The following is a 20,833-nucleotide window of genomic DNA, read 5'->3' on the forward strand; positions in this document are numbered from 1 at the left end:
CTGTATCTGAATCATGAAATGACCTTGGGTCAGAGTAGAAGCAAGGACTATTTCATTCGGCACCGAGAACATTGGGGGATTGGTGCAGAACCAGATCATAGAGACCTGAGAGTTGTTTTGGCATAGTTCAAGTCATAGCACTTTAAAAGTGATATTCAAGGAAAGTAAATGCACCTGTGGGTGCACTCTGCTTCTGAGAAGTACCCCTAGTAACACAGGACTCCTTTCCATCAGGCCTCAAAGACTACAGCACAAGTATGCAGTTGTTCTGTTATAGCAGGAGCCTTTTTATTAACAATTCAAAAGAACTAATTAACAAAGGTTAAAAAGGAGACTGCTGTGTAATGGGCAACTTCAGGGAATGGGCTCTGTCATCTCAAGTGGAGGGATTTCACTGTGGGTTTCCTCCACTTCCCGATCCCCACGCTGGAACAAGGAAAATGCTTTTTTGTCTGTTACTTCAGCCGGCACAAATCCTGACCCCGTCACCATGCTGGCTACTCGGGAGGCAAACTCAGATACCTGCTCCTTTCGGAGATCAGGCAGGAAACTGGAAGAAGAAAAGGTGCATTAATGAGTAAGGAGTGTGAAAAACCCACAAGTCCTGCATCCTGTTCAGCACTTACTGAGAGTTAGGGCGCAATCTTAACCCACTTTCCAGCACTGACATAAGGGCAATGCAGCTCTGAGGTAAGGGAACAAACAGTCCCTTACTTAGAGGAGGCCTCCGTGAGTGACACCCAACTGCAGGATGCAGCACATGTCCTATTGGCACCGCTATGCCAGTGCTGGAAAGCACTGATATAAGGGGTTAGGACTGCACCCTTAGTCATCTCTCAAAGAGCCCTGAGTCTAGTACCATCCCACTCCTGCTCTAACTAATTCAGCCCTGCAGTGCTCCCAAAAACCAAAGCCCCGGTTCTCTGTACCCAGTCTGTCCAATCAAAGAAACCAATGAATTCCAGTGGTCACCTCTTTCCACTATTCTGTCAGCCTCATCTTTCAGAGAGATTCAGAAACTAAGGGATAATTTATATTTTTGTATTTGGGCTTGCATATCAGGGCTTCAGGAATTGACCAGGTGGGTTCTCAAGGGCATCTGGGTCCTTGGTCAGCACCTGATCTGACCAACCTCTGACATCTGGTCTGACTGCATCACAGTGGGCCATTTTCCTGTACTGGGAGGGGGGGAGAGAAGAGGGGTTGCGTGTTTGTGAGATGTCTGCCAACAGAGGATTCAGAAAGCAACACTTACTTTGTCATCTCGATGACGAGAGTAGCTTTCGGGGCTGAGACCAGATGCAAATTTGGTTTCAAGAAATGCACCATGCTACAAAAAGCAAGCAAGGAGGAGGTGAGTAGAGATTAAAGCACGTGTCATCCTGCTGCTTATGCAGTGATGGGCTAACTTCCCTCTACTCGATTTGGAACCAATCAAGTACTGTAATTACAAGCTCTCTCTCATGCTAGGAATGCTAGGAAACAAACAAACCAAAAAAACACAATTGTCCAATTTTCCACCTCTTCTCTTCTGGTTTGTAATGTTCTGTATGAGTGCTGATGGTGCCACATGCATACACCTTATTGTACTTTCATTGGGAGCTGCAGTTCCCATCACCAGCCACTGTGGAGAGATGCTTGGGAGTTTAACCAGTCACCCCTCTTCCCATATCTCATATTCACTTTTCATCTTACAGTAAAACTTGCATGTGCACACACATATCTGAGAACAAAGCAGGAATTTAAACACACATGGGGTCAGGACTAACAACACACATTGGGTCTGATGGGGCGTGGGTCAAGGACACATGCGAATGACACACCCAACCTGTCTTCTGCAGCAACAGCCACTTCACTCATGTTGCTCAACAAGCATCCCGTGGGTTACTGGGTAATTGGAAAGGGAAGAGCAGGTACAGCAGTGCCTCCTTCCTCCTGGCACCAACCATTTAAGAATGGCCAGATGTTCCACCCAGAAGTCAGCAAGGCCCGAGATAGAGGCAAGTACTCCTTCACAGTGCTGCTACTGCTGTTGTGATACAAAGGAAAATTTGCTTTCTGTTTCCTGCCCAGCTTCTGAGCAGGAACAGGGGGGTAGCTGGCAGGCACATATATAGCCAAGGGGGCCCACAATACGGCCTGAGCCTGAAGACCCCACCCCCAAGCTGAGGCAGACCCTGGGTGGGGACCAGAGCCACATAAAATGATGTGAGACACTTTTGAGAGAATCAGGCCCTACACAGAAGATACTCACTCAACAAAAGATCACTTTGCTGGGTGAATCCAATCACTCTACAGCAACCAGCGAGAGTTTCATCAACAGTGAGAGGTTAAGATTAAAATAAATTATGGGTACGTGTACAAAGCAGTAGGTTCTGAGCAACTGATCTGAAGAACACTGACCATGGACGCGCAGAATTTCACAAAACCTCATTTTACTTTCTGATCTGGAGGAGACCTTTCGGGGGAATGGTGCCCAATTTGTACTACAGCCAAGCATTACAAGCCAGACAAAGAATGCAATTCTGATCTTTGGTAATTACAAATGTTGGTGACACTGCTAGCCCAGCCAGACTGACCTCTTCCCTCTCCAGATAATCCCTGTCTCCCAGTACCACCGCCTACTCTCCACTCTTTTGCTAGGAAGCCCCGGAGAGAGTGCTGGCTCCAGCACCAACAATATTTGCTTCCCAGGAGTCCCATCCCCTTTCCATTCCCACCTGCAAGAGAAGAAGATGAGGTTGAAGAGCTGTTGATATCTGCTCTTGTGATGGAGTTCAGAGAGGCAATTGAGTGGCAGGAAGTGAACTTGGATACCTTCCGAGGCGGGAGGACCTGCGGTATCAGAAATGTACAGAATGGTAGGAAGGACAGAGAGGGAAAAAGGTGGACTGGAGAACTAAGTCATGCAGAAGCAAGGGGAGGGGACACATACATTTCTGAAGCTGAGGACTGAAAGACATTTTTCTGCAACTGAGTAGATAGTAAAGGGATTTAAAAAACTTTTAAAAAACAAAGCTTTGGCTTCTTTTATTTCTGCTTCTCCAGGAACGTGGAGGTCAATAGCCTTTTATTCTTACACATCTTATCATATTCAAAATACGTATATAGTATTATGCATATATTGTGTAATCCGATGGGCAGGGGCTCCCCTCAGCTTAGTTATCAGAGATCCTTTTAGCCAGAGACTGAACTCAGGAGCTCTCCACATGCAAATCAGGTGCTGTACCACTGAGTTACATTCATTGGCCCCCTGCTCTAGCATACTTTTGAACTGCCTTCTAGAGCAAGGCTGGCTGCTACTGCAATATCCAATTTAAAGGGGATCCCCTTTCACATGATGTATTCTTTAAACTAGTTATCTTTCATTTGCTCATCTTTTGTTCTCCTAAATCTGAAGTCATTTGGCTGCAAGGCTTTTGAGGGAAAGAATCACATTAAAAATGTGGATACGCACCCTGAACTCTTGGGACTCAAGAAGACCTAAATCAAGTGACACGGACAAGCAAACATTCAGCAGTGTGTTAGGGGCATCTCCATCTCATGACAGCAAACAGACCCTTATAAGAGATCAGTCCCTTAAACAGAGGGCCCTGTTTGACTAAAGTACTCACTATTGGGAGCATTCAGCTTCGCGCAGTCATTACCCCCCTGCAAGCTGCCACTGTTTTCCTCCTTGTCAGAGGATGCTGGTGGGTCGTAGTGGTTGTGATAACTGAGTCCATGCAACATGGCAGTAACATTGTGCAAGGAGATTTCCTGGGCACTCTGTGGAGGAAAGAAAAATCAATTTGGAAATGCTCTCTCTGTGAGCCCCTGTTCATTCTCTTTGGAATTCAAGATTCTCTCATTCCATTTCCTGACTTAGCTGCTCAACAGCTTCCTTATATAATCCCGAGCCTTGAGTTCCTCAGGAAAAGGGTGCCTAGGAAATACAATTTTGAGCAGCTATGGAAGCTCACTTCAGTTTGGGCACCAACACAACCTTCTTTCCTGGAACAGGAGAGGTCCATTCTTTCAGTTTGCAGCGGAAGACAGATTTGCAGAGTGCTGATGTGACATTTATGAAGCTCAAATGCTCAAGGAGACAAATAAGCATGATGCTTGAAAATACAAACAAGCAGACAGCCCAAGTGATGTAAGAGGAGCAAAGGGGACAGCTTTCAATCCAGAGGTTGTTTGCAATGAGGAGCAACATATGGGGAAATAGAGCTTGCTCCGGGGCAGAAAAACCTGCAGACACTCTTGTTTCCGGGTATTCCCAAACTCAGCCCATTGTCTCCAGCATAAACCCCTCTTCTTCGGAAAAGCCCACAGTAACCCAGCAAAAAGCAACCATGCTAACCTTTGTGGGGACACCATTGCAAGTTTTCAACATATAGGCATCTTCAGACTCAATTCCAAAGGTGACATATGGACCAGTGGCAATGTCTCCCCAGTAACCCCGGGCTGGCACTGGCTCTCCTTTCTGAGAGAAGAGAAGAAGTCTCAGTTACCTCATGTGGTTTGCTACTTTGGCCTAAGCAGAGGAAGACCTCACAACACAAGCAAAATTCTAGCAGACTGTTCCCTCACCTGGAGAGGATTGCTACAAATAAAAAAAAACAAATTTGTTTAACCTCAAAGTGTTAATCCTTCTTAATATCGGTTGAGAGAAAGTATCCTAGAAGACACCTCCCAGTCATGCAAGCAAAACCAAAATCAGACTATAGCTGGAATTACATGTTATACTGACAAATATGTTTCCTAAACAGACATCTGCAGATTATGAGCGTGTAAGGCGGGGGAAGGAATCAGCAGGCTGAAGCAGGATGCTTGATCCTTCCCATGCCTACAATTCTCTTCAGCAAACCTCACCCCAAACATTTGCTTTTACTCAGACAGGCCTCCACCAGCCTCACAGCACAGCCAGGGACAAAGCAATTAAAAAGATGGAGAGGGGGGTTTAAGGGGGGAGAACTGGCATGTGGGAAAAGGTTCCGCACCCATTTCCCACCTACCAACTCTCCCCTGCAAATGCCCCTCCAAGCAGTATTATAAAGCAAATGCAGGATTCAAGATTCCAACATGTCATTCTACCCTCCATGGCATAAGACCGACGAATACAGGCTACAGCTGGGGTTTGAGCTCAAGAACAATCACACTTCCTCATAACAGGGAAGTCCACATCTAAGGCTGGCTCCTCACCATATGAAGCAATTAGCACTCAGACTTTCAAGGGGATCTGCAACTGGTGGCTGCAGATTAGACAGATCCCAGCAGTGTGACACTGCTCTCGCCCCACTGGGATCACAACAATGAATAAAACAGAACCTCCACCTTTAAAGGCAGTGTGCCACTGAAGACCACTACTGAGGGGCAACAGCAGGGAAGCTTTCTCGCTTTGCCTATGGGCTTTTTGGAGACACCTTTCTGGACACTGTGGAAGTGAGATGCTAGTCTAGATGGATCCTTGGTCAGAAGCAAAAGGGCACTTCTTATTCTTATGCCCTGTCTGAGCATGACTTCTGTTCCCCTGCATCACACATGCTGCCCTCTTCTCCAGACAAAACAGAGACCCCGCCTTGCACTTGGGCAATGGCCTAGCACAGCCAGCCATACGGTCCCTAGAAAACGAGGCAGCTCACATGTCTGAGAAGACGGCCAGATGCCAGGCTCTTGTTGGGGATGTCATACACGGCTTCCCGTAGTTCAAAGGCCACACCCGTGTCACGCCAATGGAAAAACTCACGTGAGCCGATGATTTTGGCCTGGAAAGAGGAAGGAATATTCCAGCTATGGAAAAACACTTCCAGGTCAGTGGTGCTCCTGTGTCACAGTAGTCCCAAACCAAGCCATGGGTAACTGCTTGACCAGTGGGACCCCTCTTCATTTCAGTTACGCACCCCATGTTCATGCAGCTTCATGGTGAGATCCCAGTCGCACACCCCACGGCGGGAGTCATAGCGGGTGCCTAGGTACTGCCGGAGCCGCAGATCCCAGAGCTGCTTGATCTGGAAGGCCCGTGGGTCAGGATTCCGCCAGAAACGGAAGATGGCTTCCAGCTGGTCCCGCTCCTTGAACTGCAAGGGAAAGAGTGAATCAGGGCTCCAAAGCCCTCTGAGGGAAGGAAGGTCTGATGGCAAAGCAGGATATCTGTATCCCCTGGAAGGGGAGTAGGAGTTCCAGCAGGAGGTGGCCAAGAGCCCAGAATGGCAATGACAACTGAGGAAGTGACAGAGGAGTGCTTGGTGCCTTCCCACTACTACTGCTGCCATTCTGGGCTCACAGAAGCCCAATGACCATGTCTTCTCCAGTCTCTCAGCTATACACTGCTGAGCTATCTCACATTTCACCTTGAGGGCAGACAGATCCAAGATGGGTAGGTGAGCCTGCTGGAAATCAAGGTCTGTGACGTAGCGGATAAAGAGGTCTGATTTCTCCTGCAGGTAGGCAGCTGTCTGGCTTCGGATCAGTGTGTTCCCCATCAGCTCCAAGAATATTTCACTTTTCTCTGGAGGGAAAATATAGCCTGGGATCATTCAGTAAATTTCACAATCCTTCATGACAGAAGCAGAAGCCACAAATACAGGTCCCCAGAGAAGGGACTGAGGTTGGGAGAGCAGGGGTATTTATCTTTCTTCACCTTGCAAGCCCATCTTCTCTGCAGGCTCCAGGGCCAGACTCAGAAACAGCAGCTGCCGACCCAGAGTCTCAAGATTATTCTCCAGTACGTAGAACTGAGCAAAGGAGAGAAACAATTAAACAGATAATGGTTCTGGACAGTAGATAATGGTCCAGAATGGCTGCTTGATATTTCATCAGTGCTTAGGAAATCACCTCCTGATAGATGGAGAATCTGTATTTCTGAATGAGATACCCATGAGAGTTAGGAGAAGTTGACTTTGTGCACACATTTGTATAAGAGAGAAAGAAAGTGGGTTTGAATTAGACAGAGTTAGATGAAGGTGTGTTGGGGGCATAGAGAGTCTCTCTCGAGTTCTGATGCAAGGTAGCCAATCTGCTTCCTTCCAGGACTACCTGACTAAAGTTAATAAAGAAAGTAGTACAAAGACACCATCTCTAGAGATCTTGTTGAAAGGAAACAAAATCTGGTAGCATTGCCCCAGAATGTTCCCAGTTCAGGGAAGTTGGAAGCATGCCGGCTAGTGAGAAAGATGGACAGATCCTTTTCACTAAGAAATCCTGGCTCCCAGACTCTCCATTTGTAATCCAGTAGATCACATTCCTCCCCCAGTATCCCTCCCCTATCCCAAGAGGCTTCATTCCCTTCCAAGAACTTAGATTTCCTGTCCCCTCCCCCCCTGGTGCAACAAATCAGAACACCTCCCAAAGAAAAGTGGCATCCTTGCACCCACCCATCATGGTGTAACAAACTCCCCCTTATCCTAGCAAGGCTCCTTTGAATTCTGAAACAAAAAACTGGAAGTTGATTTTTCCTCCCCTAGCACCGCTCCTACACCCCCACACATGACTAAAAAGCCTTCTTGTTATGAAGCAACACTCAAAAGTAATCAGTGTCGGCTCTAAGAAGCATTGCTGTTGATTCATCGCCTCGTGATGAAGAAAGGTCGCAAGGGGTTGTGGTGGTGAGATGTTGTCTGGTAGGAGTTGCTGTGGGGGAAGGGGCTTGGAACCTTGCTGAATCCATGACCTTCTAATCCTTGCTCTCCTTGTGCCTCACGCTTCCCTCACATATGTCAGCCCATGGCCTTTATGGAACATTAACCGCTTTGCTGAGGGGCTATTGTTGATGGGCAGCTGCCAAAGCATCTTTGCCAGACTCCTGGTGTCAACAGGAATTAATTAATGTCAACATGCATTTCCGGAAAGAGAAGGGGACAAAGTGTCAGCATCACCCCATTATATGGACTTACAGCTGGAAAAAGAACCCAAAAGCACCAGCTCCTACAATCCAACTCGACAGAACAATTGATTCAGGGTCCCTTCTTCTGAGACCCCTTGTTCTACTCTGGCTTCTGTGGATGAGCTCCTTAAGGATGGGCAGGCAGCCACCAAAAGAGATGCAGGCTCCTTCCTGACAAGTGTTCATGGTCGTTCCAGGACCAATATCCAGAATTTGTACATTTTATTTTTATAAAGAATCCAGTCTTCCAATATAGGAAATGCTAGCCCAGTGCAGTGGTTCCGAAACTTTTTAGCACCAGGACAAACTTTTTAAAATGATTCTTACTGGGACTCACCTAGGTTTACCAGACTTTTAAAAAAAGAGATCTAGTAAGGAATAAGTAATAATAACCAGAAAAAAGACCCTCAAACATTTATCTCCCTACATTTACATATGCTTGCAAACTGTAGGAGACTAGCTCTTTGCAGGGTAATTAGCAGCTACAGTATCTGATTTCTGAATAGCCTCAGGGCTTGAGCAATTAGTTATCTGATCTTTCCTTTGCACCACCCAAAAATCAGGTCAGGATCCACCAGTGAGTCCCCACCCACAGTTTGGGAACCACTGGTCTAGTGAAACTGTTCATTGGTCCATCTAGTTCAGTATCATTCACTGACAGGCAGGAGATCTTCAGACAGGAATTTTTCTCTGTCCTACCTAGGGATCAAACCTGATAACTTCTGCACACAGAAGCAGATGCTTTTCCATTGAGCTACAGCCCCTCCCTACGCAATATTGCAATAATTTTGTTTTAAATGCAGTAATTTTCAAAGCAATTTTTTATCTGTTGCGAAGCCAAGAAATACATTTTTAAAGCAAGTTCTTTCTGCTACCAGCCTTAAAATCAGCATACAAAATACGAATAGATCCATCTAAAAATCAATACAGTAAAGTCCACGTTAAGAAAAAGGCAGCAGCAATACAAAAACAGTCATTCATTTAGTGATGGGGAAAATAATGGTTTTGATCTGTTTCTTAAAAGACAGAAGAGTAAATACTAATGAGCTGTTCTGGGGAGGGTATTCCAGAAATGAGGCACCACCTCAGAGAAGGCCCACTGCCAACTAACTAATCTTGGAGCTGGTGTAGCAAAGTGACCAAAAGTCTAAGCTACAAACCAGGACTTCCCTAGTTCAAATCTCCAATTGCTATGAATTCTCACTGGATAGCCTTAGAAATGCCATCTCCTCTTACCCCCCAGCTGCAACACAAGGATAATTATATTTACCTTACAGGTTTGTTATAAGGACAACTTCTAGGTTAACTATGTGAAGCGCTTTGAACACTTAATGTGCTATAAAAATATTAAGTAATGTATTATTAAGCAGAGCTTCAGAAGACTTCCTATGGTCTCAGGCCATGGAGATCTTTGTGGGTTAAAAATTGTTTTGAATTACACCTGGACAAACTGGAAGGTAGTGGAACATAACATCAGTGAAATCTGCTGAGCACAGCATCCAGTTAACAATCTGGCCACAATATGCATCCTGCAATCGAAGAACAATTCAATAATCCAAACAGAGGCATGGGCAGCGAATAGGACGAAAATGCACATATGAGCAATGGGGGGAAAAAACCTGCACAATATGTCACAAAGAGACAACAAAGTGCAGAAATGGCTCAAGGCAAAATGGAAAGGGGCGGGAGTTACACACATTGATTTTCTTCTGTGGCCACATGTGCGCCTGACTCATAGTCTTGAGGATATGACGAGCATCAATCGATCCCACTAGTAGGATGTTCAATTCAGGTATACCGTCCTGGGACAGTTGCAGATGTTCTACAGATGTCTCCAGACCTGTAGGGACAGTGAAATGGCTAAGTCGAGGCCTGCCCAAAACTCCATGATAGAAATAACTCCAGTTTTTCCATTGGGAATTTGCCTGCTCATAAAACTGAAAGGAAAATGGTTTAAGGTATATAAACATGTATAGCTTGCAGGCGTTTTCCAGAATCCACCATTGCAGGTTTTTGCAAAATTTGGAACACGCTGCATGCAAGAAAGAGATGGCTGATGCAAAGTTAAACTCTACAGCAGAAGAGTCTGTAAATCAAAGAGAAAGTTGCTGTTGTGGGTTGTCATCTTTGCCACTGGCCATTCCTGCATCCAACCGCAGTTCTCTCTTTCGGGGGGGGGGGGGAAGGAAGAGCCCGAAGGCCCCAAGCATAGACCATATAAGACATAGAAATTTCATCTGCAGTCTCTTGCCATTGCCATGGTTAGATGTAGTCAACAACTCTGTACAAGTCCAGCCTATTTATACACGGATTTTTAATACACGAACTTGACTCAACACAAATGGCCACTGCAAATGAGAAGGAATGTGCTAATCCCTGGAGAAGGGGAAAATGCACCCCTTTAAAATCAGTTTTAAAAACTGAACAGTCCTTTAACAATAGCCTCCTTAATGAGAGAGAGAGGGGTAGCTGGTTGACAATCCATCAATCCTTCTCTCTCCAGCGGACCCCTCCCTCCCCTTGAGCAGTGAAAGAAAGATGATCATTTTGCATTGATGAAGGGAGGGGCTGAGTGAAGCTTTTGAAGCTCTTGGAGGAGGACTGGTTGATGGATTGTCTTCTTAATGACTCTTATCTTAGAGTCAAAAAGTCAGCAAGGTTGTTTTTAAATCACTAGAGCAAAGGAACTTGTTTTTCTCATTGATTTGCTATAGTGTGTTTTTTTGCCATCTATGTGAGTTCCTGGAACGCATGCGAATAATTAGTCTCAACCTGTAATCTAAAAATCAGCTTTTTATTTCCATTAACAGTTAAGATTCTCAGGAGTTGAAATCCTTCTGTGCTCTAGTTGAAATCCAGGGAGAAACATCCTGGATAGACCTCGAAACTGTTGAAAGAGTGACTTTTTTGCTCCAGATGAAAGACAGCTATTTGTGTAATAGTCCTCTGTATTTGTATCTGTGTGAGATTCTCTACCTCACTGTATCCTAGCAGTGGAAAGAGATCCCCACATACAGAGATTTCCTATCTCGTAAAGGTAGTTGCATTTCAGTGCCATGTTGACAACAGAACAAGAAGTATACGTGGCCTTTAGAAACAGTTTTCAAACATCTGATAGAACCTGTGAGACAGGAGATTCCAATTTCAATACTAAAATGGGGGGGGGGACCCATTGTGGAACAAGTGGTACTTACACGTGGCTTGCAGGTCAAGTGCTGGAGAAAAGCCCCACCAAGCTGCAGTGCCGAAACCATTACCACTACCGGCTGCCGTCATGACTACACAAAAACACAAGACAGGCACAATAGGGAACGTGCTATTTCACTCTGCTCATAGTGAGCATGAAACTGCATTTATTGCAATAATCTTGCCCACTTTTTCAAATCTTCATACACACGTCATCTTTGAGACCTTGTCTCCCCATTTATATCTGTCACACTCCAAGTCAGTGATATTTAGAAGTGGTCTAATATAGTAGCCAGAGATTATAACTGAGGCAAATGCTGGTTTGAAACTACTAAATAAAATAAAGTTTATTATTAGCCTTAGGTAAACCCCTCCCTCTTGGCCTTGGTCCCTCATACTAACACTCACCTCACCCAAAGGGTTGTTACAAAAAGATAATCCATGTGGAGCAGTCTGAACACTGATTGAGCTAAATAACTAAGCATTTTTATTCTTATATTGGCATCAAAAAACAGAACAGATAAAGCTTTCTCTTTTTTTTTCCTACTCTTATCTCAAGAAGGTGTATATAGTTCGTGCCCTATTTTATCCTTACAACAACCTTGTGAGGTCAGTTAAGCTAAAAGACAGCAACAGGCCCAAGGATTTACATGAGGTCTCCTCAACCTAAGCCCAACATTATCAGACCCACTCCACACAGCTGGACCTTCATAAGGGATTCAGAGCCTACGTCTGGAATGCAATTCCATTCCTACTGAGTGGTCACCCCTTTATTCCACAAGTCCCATTTATTCACTCACTATATTACTGTGCTAATTTAGACTTAGAGGGAGAGTATGTAACTTAGCATGAATGTCAGTGACTTGAATGAGCTGGTCTTGTATCTGCCGTTGAATTTATTAGGCACAAATGAGACTCATGCCTAATAGTTTTAGTAAACCAGAGGAACATAAAGTGATTTATTCAGTCAAATAATTAAATAACCTTCGCATGGTTTATCCTGCTCCGGGTAGTCTTGCAGATATTCAGCTTTCTCTGTGGCAGATCTAGATATCAGGTTTGCAATAAATAAATAAAATCCCAGCAAATGAGCTCTCACAATTTGGAAATTCAGTAATACGGGGGATGGGGGGGAATGTCCCTATTACAAGAAAAAGGAATACTGTACTACTATTACTAAACATGTACTCTGCACCCTTGCAGACCTATATGACTCCATCTGTCCACAAATCTCTTTTTCTGGGGGGGGGGGTATCAAGTAGGAGATGTGAGGATCCCACTCCCCATGTTCAAATCACACGGTCTCCAGCCTTGATCACAGCAACAGAACCCTTGTCATTATCTCCCTCCCCCCAAAGCTAATATTACTCTGGGGTTAGTCAGGAACAATCACACTACCTTAGCATTGAGAAAGGAACATTATCTTTTGGCGGCAGGCAAGATCTACCATGGCCCACTCCTGAACATGGCCCACTCCTGAACACTCCTGAACCCCTGCTCTCTGCCACTGAACTTACTCTGGATCAGGGTTTCTCAACATTTGTCCTCTGCCGCACCACTTCACACAGTCCACCTATTCGAAGTACCACCGAAAGCAACTGGTGGTGACATCATCACCAGCTACCTCTGGGTCGGGAGGCCAGATGCAATGTGACAAACAGCAGAAAGAGGCTCAGGGTGGATGGGGTTTTTTTTTATGAGCATGGAAACACATGCTCTGGAGCTCTGCTGGGCGGGCCGAGTCCCCCACCGCTGTCTGTTGTGTTGCATTCCTGGTCTCGCTGCTGGGCGGTAGGTGTCCAGGTGTCCTGAACCACCAGACACCACCTCAAGTAACACTGGTGGTCCCCGTCCCACTGGTTGAGAAAGGCTGCTCTGGATGCAGACCTCCCCCCCACCTCTGCATCTGTCACTGTCCTCACTGAACACTGAAGAAGACCCCACCCTCTGACCTGTTCACACACAGAGCACCCCCTTCTCTTCCCCTCCCTGGCCCACAGCAGCCCCCCACACCCCCACACCAGCCCCTCCCCCCACACACAACAGCCCCTCCCCTCCCTGGCTTCACCCAGAGTGAATTCACCCCACTCTCTCCCTAGTTCAGCCCCTCCCTCTGCCCCCCCCGCTGTGCTTCCAGAACTGCAACCATCCTCCCCTCTCCCACCGTCCCGTCCCCACCACCCTCTTCCCTACCCTCGAAAAATCCCGCCTCCTTCCCCTCACCTGACAAGCAGCACCCTTGTCCAATCGGTCGTGCAGCGGGCTGTTCTCTCAGCCAATCAAGACACTGGGGAGGAGAGGAGGTGGGGAGGGCCCGGCTGCCTGCGGCTCCGTCTCTATAGCAACGGGGCCTGTAGGGACGCGGGCGCGAAGCCAGGCCTGGGTTTTCCTGACTCCCCCCGCCCAGGGCGCTTCCTTTGAAACGGGGCAAGCCTGGCTCCCAGTCCCCTGGACTCCGCTTGCAAGCAGCCTTCCAAGAACCCAAGCCTAGGCATGCCTCTCAGAAGGGCATCCCATTTAGCCAATGGGACTTACTCCCAGGAAAGCATGGATAGGATTGCAGCCTAAGAGAAGCCTTCCATGCATGTGTGCATCCATGCACGCAACCATGCATCTATGCACCCACCCATGCATTCACCCACCCACGCATGCATCCAAGCATACATCCATGCACACACACACCCATGCATGCATCCATGCACCCATCCATCCATCTGTCCACCACCCACCTATGCATGCACCTATCCATCCATGCACCCATACATCCATGCATTTGTTTGTTTGTTTGTTTATTTGTAGAATTTTTCCCCCTGCCTTTCTACCACACATTGGGGCACCCAAAGTGGTGGCTCACAACAATAAAAACAAATACAAGATAAAAATATTAAAACAGCACTAGTAAAACATTAAAACAGAAGACCTTTAAAACAATTAGTCAGGCTGATCAGTCCCTGATGATTCACGCTCAGTTACTTACATTCATACATTATGTACATTCATTCAAGCCATTTCTGCCCAATGTGGCATATATGCAACAGGGATCAAATGTGCACACCTATGGGCTGGGCAGATATGGGTTAAAGAAAGGTGCCAGCCTCTTCAGTCAGCAATTACATGCAGAGAGGGGAAATCCCACAAGTGAGGAGCCACCACCGAGAAGGCCCTGTTTCTAGCACATTGTCCTCCATCCCATGATTTGTTCCAACTTGGGTTGCCCATTGGCTAGGGTCAACCAACTATGCTGTGTGTACCTTTCACAGCAGCTTGATTTGCAGGGAAATCAAGTGAGTAGGTGAGAATTAGCAGCCTGCTTCCTTGAGTAGGTGAGTAGATGAGTAGATGAGTAGTAGTAGATAGTAGATGCAGCTTAGTAGTAGTAGTAGATGAGTAGATGAGTAGATACATGAGTAGGTGAGAATTAGCAGCCTGCTTTGTTGAGAAAAGCTTCCTCTGCTGATTTCTGCTAGGCACAGGAGTAGACTGGTGATTCCTTCCTCCACCCCACCTCTATTGGTCGGCAATCCAACTTCGTTAGATCGCATACAGTATCTCTACTACTGCTAGACTGAAGAGGCCCAAATTCTGTAGCCTTTCCTCATAAGGAAGGTACCCCAGCCCAGTAATCATCTTAGTCACTCTCTTTTGCACCTTTCCCATTCCTTTGTCCTTTTTGAGATGTCCTTTTTGAGATGTGGTGGCCAGAACTGGACACAATACTACAGGTGTGGCTTCACCATCGATTTGTACATCGGCATTATAATATTAGCCGTTTTGTTCTCAATACCTTTTCTAATGATCCCAAGCATAGAATTGGCCTTCTTCACTGCCTCCGCACATTGGGTCGACACTTTCATTGAGCTGTCCACCACCATCCCAAGATCTCTCTCCTGATCTGTCACAGACAGCTCAGAACCCATTAGCCTATATGTGAAGTTTTGATTCTTTCCCCAATGTGCATGACTTTACACTTATTTACATTGAAACGCATCTGCCATTTTGCTGCCCAGTCTCCCAGCTTGGAGAGATCCTTCTGGAGCTCCTCACAATCACTTCTAGTCTTCACCACTCGGAAAAGTTTGGTGTCGTCTGCAAACTTTGCCACCTCACTGCTCACCCTTGCCTCCAGGTCATTTATGAAGAGGTTGAAGAGCACCGGTCCCAGGACAGATCCTTGGGTACACCGCTTTTCACCTCTCTCCATTGTGAAAATTGCCCATTGACACCCACTCTCTGTTTCCTGGTCTTCAACCAGGTCCCAATCCATGAGAGGACCTGCCCTCTAATTCCCTGACTGTGGAGTTTTTTCAGTAGCCTTTGGTGAGGGACTGTGTCGAACGCCTTCTGAAAGTCCAGATGTATAATGTCCATGGGTTCTCCTGCATCCACATAACTGTTGACCTTTTCAAAGAATTCTAAAAGGTTCGTGAGACAAGACTTACCTTTACAGAAGCCATGCTGATTCTCCCTCAGCAAGGCTTGTTCTGCCCTTTCCCTCCCTCTCCATCGAGAGGGCCAACTGCTTCTCTGACAGGTTTCCTGCTTTTAACATACATGAAGAAGCATTTATTATTCCCCTTAATGTTGTTGGCCATGTGTTCCTCATAGTCTCTCTTGGCCTCCTGGATCACCTTCTTACATTTATTTTGCCACTGTTTATGTTCCTTTTTATTCTCATTCAGGTAAGACTTCCATTTAAGGAAAGAAGCTTCCTTGCCCTTTATAGGCTCTAGATCTACGCTGTTTTTTAAACAGGATCTAGGCTTTTTTAAAATAAAAAATGGCTAATTTATGTTCAAGCAAAGAGCAATTTCAATAAAACAATACATTCAAATGGGCAATGACCATCTTTCCTTGACTTCAAACTTCTGACTTTCACGTAAGTGTTAACTCAAGAAATAGACATTATAATGTAATATAGCGAGTAATAATGTCGTTGGACATTAGCGCACAGAGACACCTGATTCACCTATGAGGATATCACTAGTAAAGGCAATGTAGTAAAGCAACGCTATCTCACAAATTATTCCATGGCAAGATTTGCATGTCCTCGGTTAAGCACACTACCTCACCAACCACCATGGCCCCAATCAGACAATGAGAAGCAACACATTTGAAATATAGAGATCTCTTATTTATTAACAGACAAGAGTACCGCTTGGTCAAATACATCAATATTAAAACTGGTTTCAAAAGGGGAGCGGAGGCGGTTTTGAAAGGACAGCACCGCTAAAAAGGGTGGTTCAGAATATTGAAGGGGTTAGAAACAACACGCACCAAAGTTACAAAGCCTTCTGCACTTAACGTACACAATTCCTTCGGTCATTACGTTTACACAATGCCTCAAAACTTAGCAGTGGCCTATTTTCAATGGTAGATGTGGACCTTGGCATCTACATGCTTGCTGATGCCAAAAGGTGTAGGATGAATGGTTGCAGGGGATGAGAGTTGAGGAAAGGTTAATTTATTCGCTAGGGTCAGTGAATGATGGAAGTGCTGCGAGATGCCAACTTAGTTAGTACCAAGGGCTGCAAGGAAAGGAAAGTAAGGTGGCATTTCAGCTAACTGAAAGGAGCAATTGCTGATGGGGTGTATTAAACTGTATCTCCTCATGGCTCACAGCAACTCCCATTTTTAAACTCTCTAACACTAGCAACTGGAAAAATGGTTTGGGGAAAGGGGTGGATTTACAGTGAATTTGAGGGATTCAGCAGAGCAGAGAATATTCTAAATTGAAGGGGTGTGGAGATGGATGTGCAATTCTACCAACACTGCAACTACAAAGACACACTAGCAATAACTGTTGCTTTGGGCACTCAACCTTCATGTTGCCTGTTTGTTGGTTTCCTTTTTGGTTTCATTTTTAACACCTTCTCCACAGCATGGAAGGGGATTGATTTCTGCATCTCCAAAAGAAGCTATTAGTAAAAAAAACAAAAAAAAATCCACTAGTTTACCAAACTGACTGGATTGGTAGTTCTGCTACAAAGGGAAAGAACTTCAGTTTCCAAAACCAGTTTTAGATGTTTGTCTCTTGATAAGGGTCTTGGATGAAATGAATGTAATCCGTTTATATACAGGGCCTGAGGCCACAATACTTTATGATGGCCTCCTTTTTGAGGACCTTGCATGTTTAATTGTGTGAGAGAGTTTTCCCTCATTTGGGGGCAAAATATACCCAAGTTTCTTACTCAGCTTTGGATGGGGAGTCTCCCCCTCATTACTCTCATCGCTATGTCCTAAATCCTGCTGAAGGCCAAAAGGGAAACTTAGAGCCCAATCCTACACATGTCTACTCAAAAGTAAGTGTCATTACAGTCCATGGGTCTTGCTCCCAGGAAAGTGTTGACAGGGTTGAAGCCTGAGAATCCTAGTTGTAAGTCGCTTCTGCTTCAAGGCCCTAAAACCCAGCTGCCCTTCCTATGAGTTATATTCCCATTTAAATTCCAATGTGTTTAGGCTTCAGATGATCTGACGGTGTGACTGTCCTATTTGGAATAAACTAAGCATTACTTGGGCATCGGGCCTGCAAAAACAGGGATTATAGCCTGAAGTGGAAATGAACAGCACTCTACAGTGCATAGAAGAAGATAGTATGGTTGCCCAATAGACCTTCACAGCTATAGGACAGGAGATCAGCATCAGCACTATATCTCTCTGCCCCAAAGCTCTTTAAAAATATCTGCTTCTATAGCAGGAAGTGACAAAGAGCTTGTGCCTGTTTCTTTTTACTTCAGTTGCCCTTATTTTAAAGTTCAAAAGGAAACTATAATACTGATTTGCCTTTCAAGGAGATGAATAAATTGAGGTCCATTGACTTTGACTAACAAGAGCAGGTTCTGCAGTGGCCAAAACCTAGAAGCTGACATGAGTCATCTCGCCTCTGTCAAAAAAAAAATTAAAAATTAAACAGACAGGGGCGACTATTGAAGTATCATTTCATAAGGGATATAGAGAGGGACTATAAATGCCCTGAGAAATAAATAATGTTCTCCCTTTAGCGTTCTTGCCGGTGTCACTGTCAGCAAAAGGGATGTTAATAGGAGAGGCTGCCAATTAAAATGATTGTTATCCTCTTGTGAATTTGGGTGGTGCCTTCTTTTGAAAACCGAACCTCAGCTGCAAATCACCATTGACAGGAAATTTAGAATTATTTCCACCATGTGAGGCGCACTTATCTCTGAGCGAGGTGTGCAAAGCCTCACTGAAGCAAAGCCTTAAGTTTAACACTTACTTAGGTGGACCTCAAATGCAAGTTAGATGCAAAATCTGTGGTTAAAGTATTGTAAACCAACCCAGAAATTGTGTTTTCTCAAAAGATGAAAAATCAGGATTTCTCCCTCCCACCCATATCAATATCTAAAGTTCTGATTTGAAAATGTGAAAGATGACATACTTTTTAAGGGTTTGCTTTCTTATGGGCTAACTTGGACTTTGATGAAAGATGTTGGCATAAAATTTGGATTTTCCCCCCTTTATGCATGCATGCACATGCCCACATACACTCAAGCACACATGTATACATGCATTCACACGCATCCACACGCATCCACATGCCATGACAACAAATGTAGAAATTTGCACTCAAAAACCCTGGAGGGGGATAAAGCGGGGTAGAAGTTTAGTAAATAAATAAATAGATTGGGGTTTCAAATATGACCTCTGAAATTTTAACACACAGATATCTGGTCAGATTACAAGCCCAAATGGTTGACTTTTAGAATTCACACTTCACCTTAATTTCCACTTTGCTGAAAACAGCTTGCAATCCTAGAAACGTTGACATAGCAAAGGTGTTGTAAACATGTTTCAGCCTGAACCACTGTAAGCCAGCTGTCAATTTTGTAGGTCAACATCTTGATAAATGTTCTTTTCATTATAAAAAAGCATCAAACTGGTGGCTAACAAATAGTAAACTCGTTGCCATTGTCTCATAAACCAGTCTTAAAAGCTTGTAGCAAAAATGTAAACGTATTTTAACGTATTCTCACATTGGATAAAAGTTGTTAGTAAACCTGTAGTTAATCTGCTATAAGTTCACCTAAAGCTGATAACAAATTTTCTATAATGCCAATATCAAACGTTTAGTAATTATGTTGTAAAGTATGTGTTACCTGTGCTGTGAAACTGATCAATGATTATGTCTGAACTGTTGTACTGCCCCAAATTAAGTTGAAGGAAAATAGGACAGACTGTATATGAACGTCGTAATATATTGGCTGACACTTAAAACTACTATGTGTTAACAGCAAAATCCATACATCTGTTGTAATTCAGAAACAAACAACAACCCTCTTGCAAGGATATGCTAAACATAGACCAGTTTTGCATATGAGGGTTGGTTTTAAATGTCAGATGATTATATAAACATTTTGTAACAAAATCATTGGGATATATTACATCTACGTTACAGGGGTTCTATATATGAGACTTACACACAATATAATTTTGTAATGTTTTCATCATATACACCTATTTAGGCAGACAATTTAAATTATGAAGGAGGCCCGAATTGTAAATATTGTAACCCAAAATTGTAACCCAAAAATGTAAAGGTATTTTAACCATAATGTATGCAAAGCCATTATCAAGTTGTAGAAAAACTATCTGAAAACTATGTTTTAAAAGATTTCTGGCATATTTTCACCTAAAGCCTAGCTGTCTAAGGGCGCAATCTTAAGCCACATTCCAGCACCAACATAAGGGCAATGCAGCTCTGAGATAAGGGAACAAGCATTCCCTTACTTTGAGGAGACCTCCATTAGTGCCACCCAACTGCAGGATGTAGCCCACATCCCACTAGCATAGCTATGTCAGTGTTGGAATGTTGGTTAGGATTTGGGCCTAAATCACTGTAATAATACAATGTCCAAAGTTGGATAGTTAATGTCATCAGAAAACACAATTTGTTGCAACTCTTTAGTAAATCTATTGTAAACATATTTGTCAACCTAGTTGACAATAGATTTACACATGAGGTCTAGTTTTCAAACATGGCACCATAGTACAATATCCAAAAGGTATATGAAACAGTGTTCTTTTAAAGAAACATATAGCAAACCTTTAGTATAATAACCCAAGGTAAAAAAAGATGAACCATAGGTTTACCTGAGGCCCATTTTTCAAATGTGTTGTGGTGATCTGCTAATAATTTAAAGGTTTTTTCTCTCTGACAAAATGTAAACCTCTTTGCACATAAGGTTCAGTTTTCAAATACACAGCTACACAAGTTGTATTGTAAGCCTCATAGTAAACCTATAGTAAATCTCTCATCTGTCTTAAGCTTCCTTTGTTTTTCACACAGTGGATAAAAAACAGGATTTTTTTCTCTTGGAGATTTTTTTCAAACAGGAAATGGCTGTGAGAGAAGGGATAGGCTCACAGGCGACTTCCCCCTCACACACGCATTTTCAGGGGTGCCTCACCCACACACTCCCATCCACTTTGGATGGGAGATGTAACTGTTGCCGGATAGTTCGGCCAACAGGTAAGGGGCATCAAGAGGTCTTTAAGCCAACAGTTGCATCCACCTCTTCTTCAGGTTGCAGGGTATGCCACTGGGCAATTGGTCTCCGAGGATTGGCCAGCATGTCAGACCAATGACGCAGCTCAGCCCCTGTGGCATTGCACCCAACAAAAATCTTCCCAATGGCTTCATTCTTGCCCAGTTTGTCGTAATCCAGAACCGTCAGGACAACTTGGACCTTCTGTAAGGGGAAAGGAGACCACACGGTGAGCAAATTAGAATCCCAAATTTTATAATCATAGAGGTGTCCTGTTAGA

The 20,833-nt window shown here is 44.4% G+C and overlaps 2 protein-coding genes across 3 annotated transcripts in view; both read right to left on the reverse strand.

Annotated features, from left to right (window-relative positions):
- Positions 1–330: 330 nt before the first annotated feature.
- DNAAF3 (dynein axonemal assembly factor 3) lies at positions 331–12,100 on the reverse strand. Of its 2 annotated transcripts, XM_066628867.1 has the most exons (12): positions 12,038–12,094; positions 11,062–11,145; positions 9,565–9,707; positions 6,626–6,719; positions 6,336–6,493; positions 5,886–6,062; positions 5,628–5,750; positions 4,346–4,468; positions 3,615–3,768; positions 2,721–2,835; positions 1,256–1,330; positions 331–550 (listed from the first exon to the last, which is right to left on the reverse strand). In XM_066628867.1, the coding sequence occupies exons 2-12, from the start codon at positions 11,141–11,143 to the stop codon at positions 355–357; spliced, it is 1,440 nt and encodes a 479-aa protein (XP_066484964.1). In that variant the 5' UTR covers positions 11,144–11,145; positions 12,038–12,094; the 3' UTR covers positions 331–354. The 2 variants fall into 2 exon arrangements, with proteins under 2 accessions (XP_066484964.1, XP_066484965.1); XM_066628868.1 differs by lacking the exon at positions 9,565–9,707 and having other exon boundaries at positions 12,038–12,100.
- Positions 12,101–20,547: 8,447 nt separating this feature from the next.
- The window catches only part of SYT5 (synaptotagmin 5), a 39,794-nt gene continuing 39,508 nt past the window's right edge, over positions 20,548–20,833 (reverse strand). The window contains exon 9 of the mRNA XM_066630345.1: positions 20,548–20,757. Within this exon, the coding sequence (XP_066486442.1) occupies positions 20,548–20,757 (210 nt within the window). The remainder of the gene's footprint in view (positions 20,758–20,833) is intronic.

This window comes from Tiliqua scincoides, chromosome 5, assembly GCF_035046505.1.
Source record: "Tiliqua scincoides isolate rTilSci1 chromosome 5, rTilSci1.hap2, whole genome shotgun sequence".
NCBI classification, from domain to species: Eukaryota; Metazoa; Chordata; class Lepidosauria; order Squamata; family Scincidae; genus Tiliqua; species Tiliqua scincoides.

Bases quoted from the DNA above. Each gene is read 5' to 3' on its own strand.
- DNAAF3 (XM_066628867.1), bottom strand. From the start codon at position 11,143: ATGACGGCAGCCGGTAGTGGTAATGGTTTCGGCACTGCAGCTTGGTGG. The intron at 6,720-9,564 runs GTGTGTAACTCC...TCCTTTGCTCAG, and splicing joins GGCCACAGAAGAAAATCAAT to TTCTACGTACTGGAGAATAA. The intron at 4,469-5,627 runs GTGAGCTGCCTC...CTCTTCTCTCAG, and splicing joins CTGGCCGTCTTCTCAGACAT to AAAGGAGAGCCAGTGCCAGC.